Genomic DNA, 14,310 nt, shown 5'->3' on the forward strand with positions numbered 1-14,310 from the left:
TCATACATATTGGTGTTCTATGCGCTACTTCTTTTTAAACTTTCTAAATATACTTATTATGTGTGGATGAATCGTAACTATTATAATATTCGAACTTAGTTATTTAATTATATTTTTCCTATTATATTATGACATTTAAGAACGCGAAGTGCAAGAAGACCTAGCCTGATCTAATAAATAACACACAGAAAATAAATGTTACTACTCGTTGATATAATTTTATATCCACGGTCACTATGCTCGTCAAGAAAATTCTACGTAATTACAACCAGTCACCCGTGCCGATTTGGACCTTTCGTCCTACGACATGATTGAGTGACCAGAGGAACTTAAAGGCATGCGACTCACCGACCGTAGATCGATGATGCTGCTGATGTCTGGAGGAAATCATTGGAGATGCTGCTGATGTCTGGAGGAAGTCATTGGGGATGCTGTTGATATCTGGAGGAACTGCTACTGCTGCTGCCTCAGGGAAGTCGATGAAGATATGATAATTTCTGAAGAAAATCAAATTATGAATTAAAATTCATGTTATAACACAATGAATTAGTTAAGAGGAAATGTTAAGAAATACTGCTTACCTCTAGGAAAACATCATGAACGTTGTCGTTAGGGTAGAAATGGTAGGATGAATCCATCGTAGAAATAGCTGAAAATCTTAAACAGAAACCATATTATTATAATTTGGCCTTTTAAATTTCTTGTTCATATTTTCAATTATTAATTTACTTCATTCTTATTAATTTTGTGATTGGTTACAATAAATTAACCACAATTATGTTAATTTAATAATTAAAAAGATTAAAAGTTTAACAAATTTGGAATTGTAAATATAATATGAAAGATACTTACATTTTTGGCTTTTAAAGCACAGCTAGATCCTTTAGGTAGACAGCAATGAAGCTAATACCGAGGCAGCAGATATTAAAAAAAAATTAAGAAAAAAATATATATAAATAAAAGACTAAAATGCTATTGCCATTTATACGAAGCAAACACTGACTCTACTCTTTCGCGTATGAATATTATAAAAAAAAAGTGTAATTAAAATTAGAGCAGCTGTGCTCTAAGGAATATTAAAACTATCGCAACAAACACTGACTCTACCGACCGCATTGCGCGCGGTCACTAAAATTTTCTGGAAGAAAACATTGTTAGTAGGGAAACAAAGGGTGTAAATAAAAACAACACACATTTTACTTCGTATTATTCTTCATCTTTTCCTGATCGAGTGTTTGTTCGAGAAAATATTACTTTCTTTCTAAATTATTCAGCTATGTAAATACATATATGTATATAAAACATTATGCATAAATAAAATAGATTATAAAAATTGAATATATTGTAAAATATATTCAAATATTATAAACTATTTATGAACACATAAAAATATAACATGACTGATCTATAAAAATTCTACTGTGATTATTTGTAATACACTATGAATTATATATCAAATACATCAATTGTTAATCATTGTATAGTATGAATCATATGTCAAATGTTAATAAATAATCAATGAAAAAGATATATAAATTTATACTATACGTTCCTCTTGTCACCTCTTTTAGATATCAATGCAATATTACTCGTCATATCCATTGTTTGTAAGATGTAACTCATTGAAAACCTGTAACAAAAGAAAACAAAACAATTCAAATATATATACAAAAGTAAAATTAGTTACGATGAGATTTGACAATAACTAAGGTCATAAATAATACGAAAGAAATAAAAAAGGAGGAAGGAAATAAAGGTCATAAATAATACAAGAAGGAAAAATAAAAAGAAAACTTAAAGATGTATTTATATTTATAATAATAATATTGAATAAATATTTATACAAGTGTGCAGTGATTAAACAAAGTTAATAATACAGTAAAAGTGTTAATAGAATCACAGTTAAACATACTACGCAGTCGAGAAGCAAGCGTGTGTACGTACCTCGAAAAGTTTTCGACAGCAAAGGATAACACGTCCTATCCGTAGTCGACGACGACGCGAACTGACTGTTCGTGCCACTCTCGCATGCGCGGAAGCGACCGAACGAACTCGATGGCGTCCGATCGAGATCGAAGGCGCTCGAACGTAGTTCTCCAACTACGCTGCTACGTTTCAATTTCTGGCCTTGGTATTTCGCTATCTGCTTCAACTGTAAACAAATCAGCTAATTGAAAATCTACTACAAGAGACTCGTCCCAAAAGTACGAGTTCCAGGAAAATTCTCGTGCGTATTTTTCTGAGAAAATTACGCACTCTTATGTTATGGTATACATTGTCCTGGATAATTTGCACAGAAAAATTTGTACTGCCCTACAAATGTATATCTACGTGTTGAATACGTATAACATATATAATATTTCATTTTACATATTCTTTCATTATCTATACAATGTTAATTGCGAATATTGTAGCACATTATAGATTGAAACACTCGAATTCTTGTCTTAAGAAGGAAATTATTGTAATAAATCTGTTTCGAGGCAAATTACAACTATTGGAAGGAATAATTAAGTATATATGGTGTCAATTGTGAATATTACAGTATATTATGCACTGCAATACTCGAATTCTTGTCCTAAGAACCCAATTATTGTAATAAAACTCTTTAAAGGTAAATATAACTATCGGAAAGAAGAAATATTAACTATTTGATGTTAATTGCGAATATTGCAGTACATTATGTACTGAAATACTGGAATCCTTGTCCTAAGAACCCAATTATTGCAATAAAACTCTTTAAAGGTAAATGTAACTATCAGAAAGAAGAAATATTAACTATATGGTGTTAATTACGAATACTGCAATATATTATGTACTGAAATACTCGAATTCTTGTCTTAAGAATGAAATTATTGCAATAAATGTGTTTCGAAGTAAATTACAGCTATCGGAAAGAAGGATTATTATCTGTACGATGTTAATTGCGAATATTGCAGTACATTATACACCGAAATACTCGAATTCTTGTCGTAAAATGTTATTTATTGCAATAATTCTCTGTCGAGGCAAAATTGAACTATTAGAAGGAAGAAATATTACTGCTAATTACATAAAGAAATTTCTTTATTTTCATTAAATAAGAAGAATAAGGTAAATTATATCCCCCGCTTTGAAAGTAAGAGAGAGAAAGATATATAAGTAAACTATAGGAAAGAGTGAGACAGATGCTGCTAACCTCCACTTGAACCCCTGGTGCCATCTCTGTAAAAAGTGCTCAAACTGGTCGCACACAATTATCGACAGCGAAGTGAACTACTCAAAAACTACTAATGCCACCTCTGTTAAAAATACTGAAATTAATGCTTGACTAGTTCCAGTGTTTTTCCAGGAGATGACGCTAGTAGTTTTTAGTAGTTCACTTCACTGTCGATAATTGTGTGCGACCAGTTTGAGCACTTTTTATAGAGATGGCACCAGGAGTTCAAGTGGAGGTAGGCAGCATCTGTCTCACTCTTTCCTATAGCTTCTTTATATATCTTTCTCTCTCTCTTACCTTTAAAGCGGTAGATATAATTTATCTGAATCTTTCTCTTCAATGAAAATTAAGGATTTTCTTTATTTAATCAAAAGTGCTCTAAAATTATAATAGCAACTTTAGTATCCTTTTCAATATTGTTTGTAATTTTCTTGTAGAACTAACAGTTTGAAAGATACAATCAATAATATGAGCGAAACTGCTATTTCTCTGAAAAAGCAAAAATCCTAATCTTCTCTGCCATTTTTGCAAATTGGACCTAGATTTATAAGAACTTTTTTGTTGCTTTTGAGGTGTAGTATCAGCTGCAAAAGTTTGTCGTACGAGTAGTGAATCACCATGTATACATGTATTTAAAGTACATAGCTTTAATTAAGAAGTAAGATCATTTTAACTCACACTGCCTATATATTTTTTTAGTATGATAAGTGTAATAGTAGTTATAAACCTATTAAAGTACGTTCTGAAAGTCTGTTTTTATTAATCAATTATTTTACCTTGGATTTGTATTTTTATTATCTCTTGATATGTATTGAAGGTGCACTAATCGACCTTAAAATTGAAGATAATAAAAGTATTTGCTTATGTATCGTGAAAACGATTAAAAGTAGAGGAATGATAAGAACTAATAAACTTTTAGCTTTGAACAGTGAATTTAACGTGCAGAAAGATTCACAATAGTCTATTTGTTTTCGAGAATCATTAGAAGGATTATTATTGAAATAAGGCCTGCGTCTCAATAACATCGAATATTGAAAAAATCTTGCGCAATGTTGTAGATAATACCCATTTTATTACGTTTGTCAATGGCCTAAATAGACAGGTCGGTGTGTATTTGTTACCAATGATACATACGGCAAACATTGCGAGATTAACATTTATACTTCTCGTGAAAATTAAAAATATATAATTCGCATGTGTCGACCGTACGTTTCTTGTATGCAAATGCAATTATTCTCTTTTTATCTAAGAGTTTTGTCCAGGTAATCAATAAGCAATATATTTTCAACGATTTATCGGAGCAACTTATCCCCTTGTCTGGATAATCGGTATTCCATTGTACTGCCATATAAGAGTAAATATATATATAGCCTTTTCCAGGTTTAAAAGTTCAAGTAATCAAGATATGCTATTTTTGACAGGCTTTGAGGGGGCTGTCTCAAATACTTTCCTTTAGAAAAGCATATCCTCTCTTATTTCGCTTCATAAGCAGTTATCGGTACGATCGTAGATCTGAAAGCATAATACTGTTTTCCGTTCTATTTTACGATCGGATGTCTTTCCGATTTCGTGGAATTAACTGCGGCAAAATTCAATAACAGTACTTAACGCGCGTACTTAACGCGTCATTTCAGTCACAGTTAAAATAAAGACACACTTTGTACGCATATTACGAGGATATTGACATCTACCTACACCTAAAGATTTTCAGTGGTTTTATGTACGTATAATTTTTACTTCGAATTTCATTAAGTGTAGTTAAAAAGAAAAAATAGATCTTACAAACAATAATTGTGCAATTGGAAATGATGTACAAAGTATATCAAATTATTTACATATTACAGATTCTATGACAAATATGACTCAAACATTGTACATTTTATTATTTTTACTAATCGTGTGGATATGTTATTGTGGTTCATAGTATCGATTAGATATCACAAATTTGTTACCATTATCGTGCGGTGATTATCACTCGACAAGAATGTTTCGTTGCTTTTATACAGATATTTCATAGGAATAGTAAAAGTTTCTTGTCGAATGAAACTCTTGTAGGAACTTCTTCACATAAATATCTGTTAACTATATCCGTAATTACGATTAAAATTATAAAGTACATATGTATAATCTAAAACCTTTCAATATCTTTCAGTGTCTGTTATTTATTGTGCTTAATGATTTTCTAATCATTTTTCGCGACGAATGTAAATTCTATTCGCACGTAAAACGAGAAGAATTATTTGGTTTGAAGAAAATCGAAGTATTATCATCTTGTTTGATTAATAAAGTAGCGCAGAGTGCATTTTGGAGAGTTTAGATTGGATTCGAGTTCTTATCGGAGATATCATTCGCCGAATGGGATAAGAGAAAAGCCGTCAGTAAGTATTCAGAATGATTATCGAGAAAATAGCTGGCGTAGCGCGTTTTCGAAATAATTTCTCGTGCCTTCGTTAATATCCACCTGATCGATCGCAGTGGCTGGTTTTTGTGTAAAAGAAAAACTCTTCAATAAAGAGAAACGAATGTAGTTGCGAGTAAATCGATCCTTTCTTCGAACAAGTGCATAAAAAAATAGAACGTTTCAATTCGTCATAAAAGATATAGGATACTTGTTTGTGAGATGTTAGTGAACAACGAAAGATACCATTTTCAGTGAGATTAAATGATACAGAATGTCATGAAACACGTGGAAAAGCATTACCAAGAGATGTATGATTGACGGGTAATGATATATCGAACGATCATTGCAAAATTCTATTTTGTACTCAAACTGAAACATCTATCATTTAACTTTTATTTTTACATTTATAAAACAAAAAACAAATTGCTCAAACTTTGATAATACTTAGGTTTTAAGCGTGATATAAAATGGGCATCATATGATTACTTAATTTATTTACTTATCTTGATGGACATAGAAGAGAAATATATTTTAGTTAAAGACTAATTTAATACGCAAGAGAGACTTGCATTGATAATGAGATTAACATAATTCGTCTGAATACATTAAGCTTCATCCATCAAGTTTCTCTGTCTTGAATATCATGAAATTAGGACAACATATAACATTTTTCATTCAGTGAGACTGAATGAAATAAATTCGTCTACTAACTGATACCACAATGATACTTTTTTTTCACCCACAATTACCTCGATAGTTAAGGTATATCTTCAATCGTTTAAAGTAGCGTTAACTCCTCGACGCACGAGTACACGAATGTATAGAATAAAATTATCGTGAGAATCTGACGTCCCGGCAAGTGGTCTCAATTAATTTAGATAACAGAATCATTCAACCTTTATCTTCGATTTCTGTGGCAATTTAAAAATATCTTTAAATGAAATTTCGCTTCGATTCGCAGTCTTCCAAGGAACATGATGCGGGAGAAGCATTTGCGAGTATTGATCCACGCACTACAAATCATTTGTGTGCTCGGTGAGAACAGCCTGACCGGCTGGGGACAAAATGAAACTGTTGATGATCTCCTGAATGCAGCATTTTCGATAATAAACGATTCACGTGTCGTGGAACCCATAACGAGTACCGAAAATTTCCTAAACGCAACAGCGGAGCTCGAACAAAATGATCTTCCGGTGAATAATGGCTTGGAAGTTGAGAACGATCACGCATCGATCCTCGAGCGGATGGTCGACGATTTAAATAAAAAATTCGAACCTGATTTGGCTTTATACGACGAGTTGGAAAATAACGATATTCCGTTTTACAATAAATCGTTGATGTGTAACGAGACAGGTACCATAGTTGAGATAAAAACCAGAAATCGAATGTTTTCGCGACTTAGCTGTTTCTTCCGTTTACAGATCAAAGAGACGTACAGAATCTAACGATTGCTCTCGTTGGTATTGAATGGATACTACTCTCTTGGCAACCGCCTTGCGAAAATGCTAATGAATCGTTCATATACTCAATTGAGATATGCTTAAATAAACAATGCTCCCTAAAGGATAAAACCGTTAAAAGTGATACACAATGTAATATTACTGGCCTGGATCCGTGCAACGATTACAAATTTACCGTGAAAATCATCAACGAGAATGTAGAGTCGAATGGAGTTAGTGTAGTTGGGACGACGAGTTATAATAGTAAAATCATAATATTAATATAAACAAATAACTAACATTTGAATGTGTCGCATACATTTTAATTATATTAGCTGGTTAAAAATATCTTCCATATACGATCGGCTAGAACTTTGAGAAACTTGTCTTAAATTATGGTTTTATCTTCTCCGTTTTAGTTTCCGAGATCGGAGAAATTCGAGAATTGGGTGTGCACACCGCTGTTAATACGATCACCTTAAATTGGAAACCGCCAGAGAATTATCCTACATGCGTGAATAATTATTTAATAACACAATGCGTCGAGGATACTTGTTACAACACAACAGTTGTACATGAGACATATGTTGCTACAGATCTAAGACCATGCAACAAATATTTTTTTATAATTAGAGCTGTTTCATATCTAGTACAATCAAATGGTTTCAATATTACCTTAAAAACAAACTCACCGAGTATGTCATTCAATACCTATATTCTGTATAAAATTCTTAGCACAGTACTTCACATATCTTCATTATATTATTATATATAATTGATGTACAATCGAAAAAGTAACTATAACTATTTTTATTAGAATCTAGCAAACCTCTATTTCCAAGCGTGGAGGCCAATGCATTTCTTATATTTGTGCATTGGCAACCACCAGAAGTGGGAGCATTATGCGTCAAGCATTATCGTGTTACTATTGATCCACAAAAAACAACCATAGAAATAGTTGGAACAAACGTAACGTTAACCAATTTATATGCATGTACTCCTTATTCTATTAATATTACTGCAGTAGATGAAGATAATAACGATGGAGAAACAGTCACTATGTCAACAAAAACAGCAGCAACTGGTAAACGAAGAACACTATATTTGCTGGACAGAATAATTGTTCTTAAAATTAAATGAAAACTTAAGCTTTTTATTCTCTTTTGTAGTATCAAAATCACCAGAATTAAATACTAAAGAACCCATTGTTACAACAAATGAAATAATGCTTTCATGGAAAATTGAAAAAGGCAATAGTAATTGTACCTTGAAATCACTAATAGCTGTGTGTAATTCTACATCTACAAGTGGGCACGGTTATGAAGTAAAGAATGGAAAAGTTGAAGTACTTATAAATTCTCGTATTCAAGATGAATTCCTTATTGTAAATTCTATGATTAAAGATGTCAGTCCGTTCACAACATACATATGTTGGTCATATGTTATTAATGAAGCAGGAAGTAGCGAATTAAGTAATTTAATAAGTGTAACAACATTGGAAGATAGTAAGTAAAGATAAATGCATGAAAGTTGTTATGTAAATGTAATATAAGTAAAAAAATGTAAACTCTCTTAATATTATTACGTTTAATCACTGTCAAAAAGTAAAAGAAACAATAAATACTGTAAATAATATTAATGTTAATGTATGGTTTTATTTAATATTTTAGTACCATCTGCACCTCTAATCAGTGTCGTAAATATAACATATTCACAATTTCTATTTGTATGGGAATCACCAACATATTTACCAGGGAATTTGCTTCAATTCGAAATTATATTTGAAGGGAAAATTGGTTTTCCTAGACCTATTTGGTGTGAACAAGTACATATGAAAATTGTTAAATATTTGAATGGTTCTACATTTAATTTTGAATATTTAGAAGCAAAAGCATACACGAATTATACAGCAAAAATTAGAGCAAAAACGACTCCAGGTTGGGGAAATTATAGTAATGATTATATATTTCAAACACCGGCTGGAGGTAATTTTTAATTTTTAAATAGAGCAACAAATACTTCTAATTTTAATGATAACGGATTTCATTATCATGTAATAATTATTGTATATCAGTTCCAGGAAATGTGTCAAAATTCTCATATTTAATTGAAAATAATAAAAATGATGCAAATATTTTAGATACTATCCTAACATGGAGTTTTCCATGTTCTTTAAATGGGATATTAGAATATTTTACTATATTTATAAACGGAACTAGAACGAATTATGCACGGCACTCTTATGCAATTCAAAAGTACATTTCAAGTGACATTAGTGTGGATGATATAGTTTCCATAAATTTAGGAGAGCTGAAAGCAGAATACAATTATACATTTGAAGTCTTTGCAAAAGTAAAGGGTGTAGAAAATTTTGGAATATCGACAAGTCAACGTGTTTTATATCCTGCTGGTAGTATGTATTTAATTTCTAGTAATATAAACTAATATGAATCATAAATCAATCATTATCACTACTGCGTTATTTTGTCATGTATATTCGTGTTTTTAACAGATTGTTTCATTGTTTATTTATGTTTGTAGTTCCACCTGAACCTAATGATGATTATATGAAATCTATAACTATAGATCCAGCTAATGCACGAAGATCTACTACATCGGCTACACTTTTACTTCCCTTATTCGATGATACAAATGGTGATATTGCTTATTATTCTATTATAGTATCAAGAATCGAATGTAACACTTCAACAAGCATTAGGTTTGATACAACAAATCATACATGGCCAAATATAGCTTCTTGGGAGGAAGCTATGTTACAAGATTTTATGGTACCCTATCAAGCTACGAGAGTATGGTGGAATCCTTATCGTAGGTGATACATTTTTTAAATATATATCTACATATAGTAAAGAATATGTGAATCATTATGTTTGTATTTGTTCATAGCTAACTATGTCGCTGATTATGGTGATGTAAAAGCAGTAAAGTATACAATTGGTGACGATACAAATTGTCAAGACATTTCGTCTAACAATAAAAGAGTTTATTGCAATGGACCTCTTAAACCAAATACGTGGTACTATGTTAGAATGCGTGGATTTACTCATGGCGGATATACTGATTCTAAAGCACTTCTCATAAAAACTAGTTAGTATTCATTGATTTATTTCTATTATTGCCATTATTGTTAAATAAATATAGTTTGTGTTATAGCTGTTATTAGCTTAACTACTGTTATTATGAAGATCAAATTTTATTATACTTAATCAAATGTTTCACTTTACATTAGATGCAGAAATAAATATTCCGCTGGTTACTGGAATCGTTTTTGGTATTTTAATTTTTGGTATCCTAACTACAGTGATGTTATTAGTTCGTAGATGTTCACCATACGTGTAAGTAAAATTTAATTTTAATACAATTATCTAATATGATTATAAGATAAGAGATAATATGATGAAAGTATATAAGTATTATAATTAATTATAAATTCGATTACAAGGAAAATTCATGCATATTTTCAGACTATTACGACGATTTCTACATTCTGACATGTCTGGTTCACCAGTCCCAGCACCTTTTTCAAGGAAAAAATTTATAGCACACTGTCAACAACTCATTGATAATCCAGGCAAATTAAGTAATGAATTTCAATTACTTCAGACACTTAGTGTTGATTTACAAATGCCAACTAACAGTGCTTGTTTACAAGCTAACAAGAAGAAAAACAGATATGCTGATATTTTACCATGTAAAGATTTACTTCTATTTACATACTATAAGACTAGAAATGCATTCACAATATATAATTTTTTTATGGTGAATGTTTATTTTCAGATGATTTTTCAAGGGTTAAATTAGAAGTAATTGATAATGATCCCAATACCGACTATATCAATGCATCCTTTATAAAAGTAAGAGTTTGTGAAGTTAGATTTTAATTATTACAATATTTACTACATTAAATCTAAATACATTATTTTAGGGCTATAGTGGAGAAGATGAATATATAGCTTGTCAAGGACCAAAGGAAGAAACTACATTTGATTTTTGGAGAATGATAGAGCAATATAATATCAATATGATAGTTATGCTAACTGAGTTAGTTGAAAAAGGCAAAGTAGGGTATTTTACATTAAATATGTTTCAAATTTTTAATATAATATTTGAATATTATAAATGTACTTTATAGGAGAAATGTCATCAATATTTTCCAACAATTAGAGAAACTTTCAAATATGAAAGTATGACTATAAAGTGTACAAGTGAATTGGATTACAGGTCTTATACGCAAAGGACACTAGTATTGCAAAAGGTATCAACAGTTATGTAGATTGAAATATAAAGTGTTTCATTTTCTAAGCAATTGAATATGTTACAAATTAGTTAAATTAAATTAGAAGATAATCTTTTTAATTAGAAGTAATAATATATAGGAAAACAAGAAGAGAAATATAATACATCTGCAATTCAAAGAATGGCCAGATCATGATGTTCCATCAGATTTTGAACCAATGATTCACTTTTGTCAGATTATGCGCCGTAACACTACTGCCAATAAGGAATATATTGTAATTCACTGCAGGTAAAAACATATAAAAATTTTTCTATAACAATGCAAATGCTTTGATATCATAAATTTTAATATTTTCAAATTGCTACTACTAAGTTTATTTAGTATTATCATCATTTTGCCTACATAAATTCTGTATATACTTTTGCAGCGCAGGAGTTGGTAGGACTGGTACATTAATAGCAATAGATATAATTTTACAACATCTTCGAGACAACAGGAAATTAGATGTATTTGGAACAGTATATAGGCTACGACATCAGAGGATAAGTATGGTCCAAAAAGAAGTAAGAAAATTTTTAATGTTTCATATGAGTATTATAGAAAATTTGATGAACTTATATTCCAAATTTTGCAAATATATTAATATGTTTTCAGAGTCAATATGCTTATATATATAACTGTACAAAACAAGTACTAAAGAATCCCTACTGTCTAAAAAGTTGTAAGTTTATGTTTTCCATCATTAGTAACGTTTTTATCTACTACTCTTCGTTGTAAACATATTTATATTGACATTTCAATACCTTTAGATAAACCTCCATCTATGGATCCAATGTGTGAAACTAATTCTAAGAAGACAAGAATAATGTCGAGTTCAAATGTAAATCTAGTCAACAATTTCGAGATGTGTATGCAATAGACAATTTAATCCTATTCAATAGAGTATTATTAATGTATATATAAAAGAATGATAAAGAAACGATATACATATATTTATTTTTTACTATAGAGTGAAGATGTTCATCAATTGTAATGAATATAAAGTATTCAACAACTGCCAAATGTTTTAATTATTCCCCTATTTCATTTTTTAAATTCTTTATGTGTGTGATTTGTTCTTCATATATAAATACAATACAACATTACTTTTATAATAACTAGATTGTACATATTTATATAAATTTGTACTTTTATAAATACAATGAAAGAAATGGAACTTAAATAATGATTTATTTTATTCTCTGTATATTATTACATCGTATACTCTTTACTTCTTTTATATATTTTAATATTATATTTAGTTTATATTTTTACATAAACATTCACAGTAGAATAATAATACTCAAAAGAAATTTTATTTGTAGTTAATTAATGTTAGTATTTTTTTATTGTTATTTAAGGTTTAAACTATCACTATTTAACAGACATGCTAAGTGGGTGGTATTTATTTTCTTAAACGTAAGGTTTTCTTTTACTTTATTCAAATAATTAATTATAATAAATTATTACATGAAAGCTAATAATTAAATAATTAAGTAATTATATGTGATAAGAATGTTTTTAACAGAATTTAATTATCTGACAGATATAAATTATTTATTAAACTGATATTCATTGGCATTTATTTAATCATCAAATTAAAGAGAACGCTAGATAAGTTTTGTGGATTACTAGATGATTTTTATATAAAAATATAGGAACGTTTTTGATATTTTTATAATGATGCGTAATTTGCAATAAATTGTATGAAGTCGATTATCAAATTTATTCATTTACTTGCGAACTCGTATATTAATATAAAATAATTCTTTTACCTAACTTTACTAATAAAATCAACTAATAACGATATTTTGTTGAATAATCTTTAGGTGAAACAACTAAACCTCTACCTTTTCTGGCACCCCTGTAGACCGTCTCAATAATGTCGATCATTTCTTGTTTGTCTTCCAATGTCCAATTGATTTTATTATTATTTCCAGTTCCTAAATCGATCATTATGTGTTTGTTTCTAAAGAAAAACATGACTGTACAAGGATCGTACAATTCGTACCTGTAAAAGATGTTAAGAAACAAAATACTAATTTCTATTTTATAGCGAAATCATCTTGGAAGCTTAGAAATAAATTAATCAATTCAGTTTACATTTTATTGAAGTCAGGTACTTGCGTGATATCAACTAAGTAAATAACAGCAAAGTTTTTTACTTTCTCAGCGATATTATAAAGAACTTCGTCCATTTTCATACACATTGGATCCCAATCGTGGCCAAATCTGATAACCTAAGCAGATATCATTTTCCATTTAATTTAATATACTATATATCAAATTATTTCATTGTATATCGAACAGATCTAGAATATTCGAAATATAACTTAATCTTTAATACGTTTTAATCAGAGACTTACAACCACTCTGTCTTCTTCCGATAAAATTGCCTGGTCCACTTGCCATCCATTGTGAAGATGTGACAGCATATAAGACATTGTGTATTTTTTATTTATTAAACACGTGCCAAAGAAAAACAGAATTAACACAACCTACTTTTCCTCTCTCGCCCTGCGATATTTTTGTATACACCGGAAGCTAATTGTCGAATAAACAATACGTTTCACGAAACCTCTTAACAAACTATTATCGTGTGACTTAAACAATAAATTGAAATTATACAATTTTGTTTTCACTTTATTCAAAACAATCAACACTGTTACTACGATATATCTCCTCTCAATGTGTTTATACTAAATGTTGCAGTCGCGTGTGCATACAGCAATCTCTTGACTTTTGACGTTTCGTGTGAACCTACAGAGTGACCATAACCTTTATCTAGAGACATCAGTTTTCATTGGTCAGCTATGTTTGCATAATGTCGCATAAAACTCTAGAATAGTTTATAGTAAATAATTAATCTAGAATGGACTTAAAAAAGCAAGAAAGTGTAATTAACTGTTCACAAATTTGTATAGCTGCATATGTATGCATGTATACGCTGATCGAATTAAGAATGCAATTCATT

General features: G+C 30.0%; 2 protein-coding genes across 5 annotated transcripts; one reads left to right on the top strand and one right to left on the bottom strand.

Moving 5' to 3' along the window:
* Window positions 1-6,908: 6,908 nt before the first annotated feature.
* LOC143422517 (phosphatidylinositol phosphatase PTPRQ-like) lies at window positions 6,909-12,454 on the top strand. 4 transcript variants are annotated; one of them, XM_076893228.1, is made up of 19 exons: window positions 6,909-6,953; window positions 7,022-7,303; window positions 7,459-7,734; window positions 7,857-8,123; window positions 8,209-8,544; window positions 8,710-9,024; window positions 9,114-9,452; window positions 9,581-9,868; window positions 9,947-10,147; window positions 10,290-10,395; window positions 10,525-10,751; window positions 10,838-10,914; window positions 10,986-11,120; window positions 11,193-11,315; window positions 11,437-11,585; window positions 11,725-11,860; window positions 11,952-12,042; window positions 12,107-12,205; window positions 12,307-12,454. In XM_076893228.1, coding segments are annotated over exons 1-19 (3,465 nt in total). In that variant the 5' UTR covers window positions 6,909-6,937; the 3' UTR covers window positions 12,309-12,454. The 4 variants fall into 4 exon arrangements, with proteins under 4 accessions (XP_076749343.1, XP_076749345.1, XP_076749342.1 ...); XM_076893230.1 differs by having other exon boundaries at window positions 11,952-12,018; XM_076893227.1 differs by lacking the exon at window positions 12,307-12,454 and having other exon boundaries at window positions 12,107-12,271.
* Window positions 12,455-13,038: 584 nt separating this feature from the next.
* Window positions 13,039-14,005, bottom strand: Dim1 (thioredoxin-like protein Dim1). Its single transcript, XM_076893308.1, has 3 exons — window positions 13,703-14,005; window positions 13,440-13,576; window positions 13,039-13,347 (listed from the first exon to the last, which is right to left on the bottom strand). Exons 1-3 carry the CDS (start codon window positions 13,778-13,780, stop codon window positions 13,134-13,136), a joined length of 429 nt encoding a protein of 142 aa, XP_076749423.1. The 5' UTR covers window positions 13,781-14,005; the 3' UTR covers window positions 13,039-13,133.
* Between the last annotated feature and the right edge of the window lie 305 nt (window positions 14,006-14,310).

Source organism: Xylocopa sonorina, chromosome 3, assembly GCF_050948175.1.
Source record: "Xylocopa sonorina isolate GNS202 chromosome 3, iyXylSono1_principal, whole genome shotgun sequence".
Taxonomy (NCBI): Eukaryota; Metazoa; Arthropoda; class Insecta; order Hymenoptera; family Apidae; genus Xylocopa; species Xylocopa sonorina.

Excerpts from the sequence above, each read along its gene's own strand:
- LOC143422517 (XM_076893227.1), top strand. Across the intron at positions 8,545-8,709 it reads TGTAACAACATTGGAAGATA|TACCATCTGCACCTCTAATC; the intron begins GTAAGTAAAGAT and ends TTAATATTTTAG. Across the intron at positions 10,148-10,289 it reads AGCACTTCTCATAAAAACTA|ATGCAGAAATAAATATTCCG; the intron begins GTTAGTATTCAT and ends ACTTTACATTAG.
- Dim1 (XM_076893308.1), bottom strand. The coding sequence starts at position 13,780 with ATGTCTTATATGCTGTCACATCTTCACAATGGATGGCAAGTGGACCAG. Across the intron at positions 13,577-13,702 it reads CGGAAGAAGACAGAGTGGTT|GTTATCAGATTTGGCCACGA; the intron begins GTAAGTCTCTGA and ends ATATCTGCTTAG. Across the intron at positions 13,348-13,439 it reads GTACCTGACTTCAATAAAAT|GTACGAATTGTACGATCCTT; the intron begins GTAAACTGAATT and ends CATCTTTTACAG.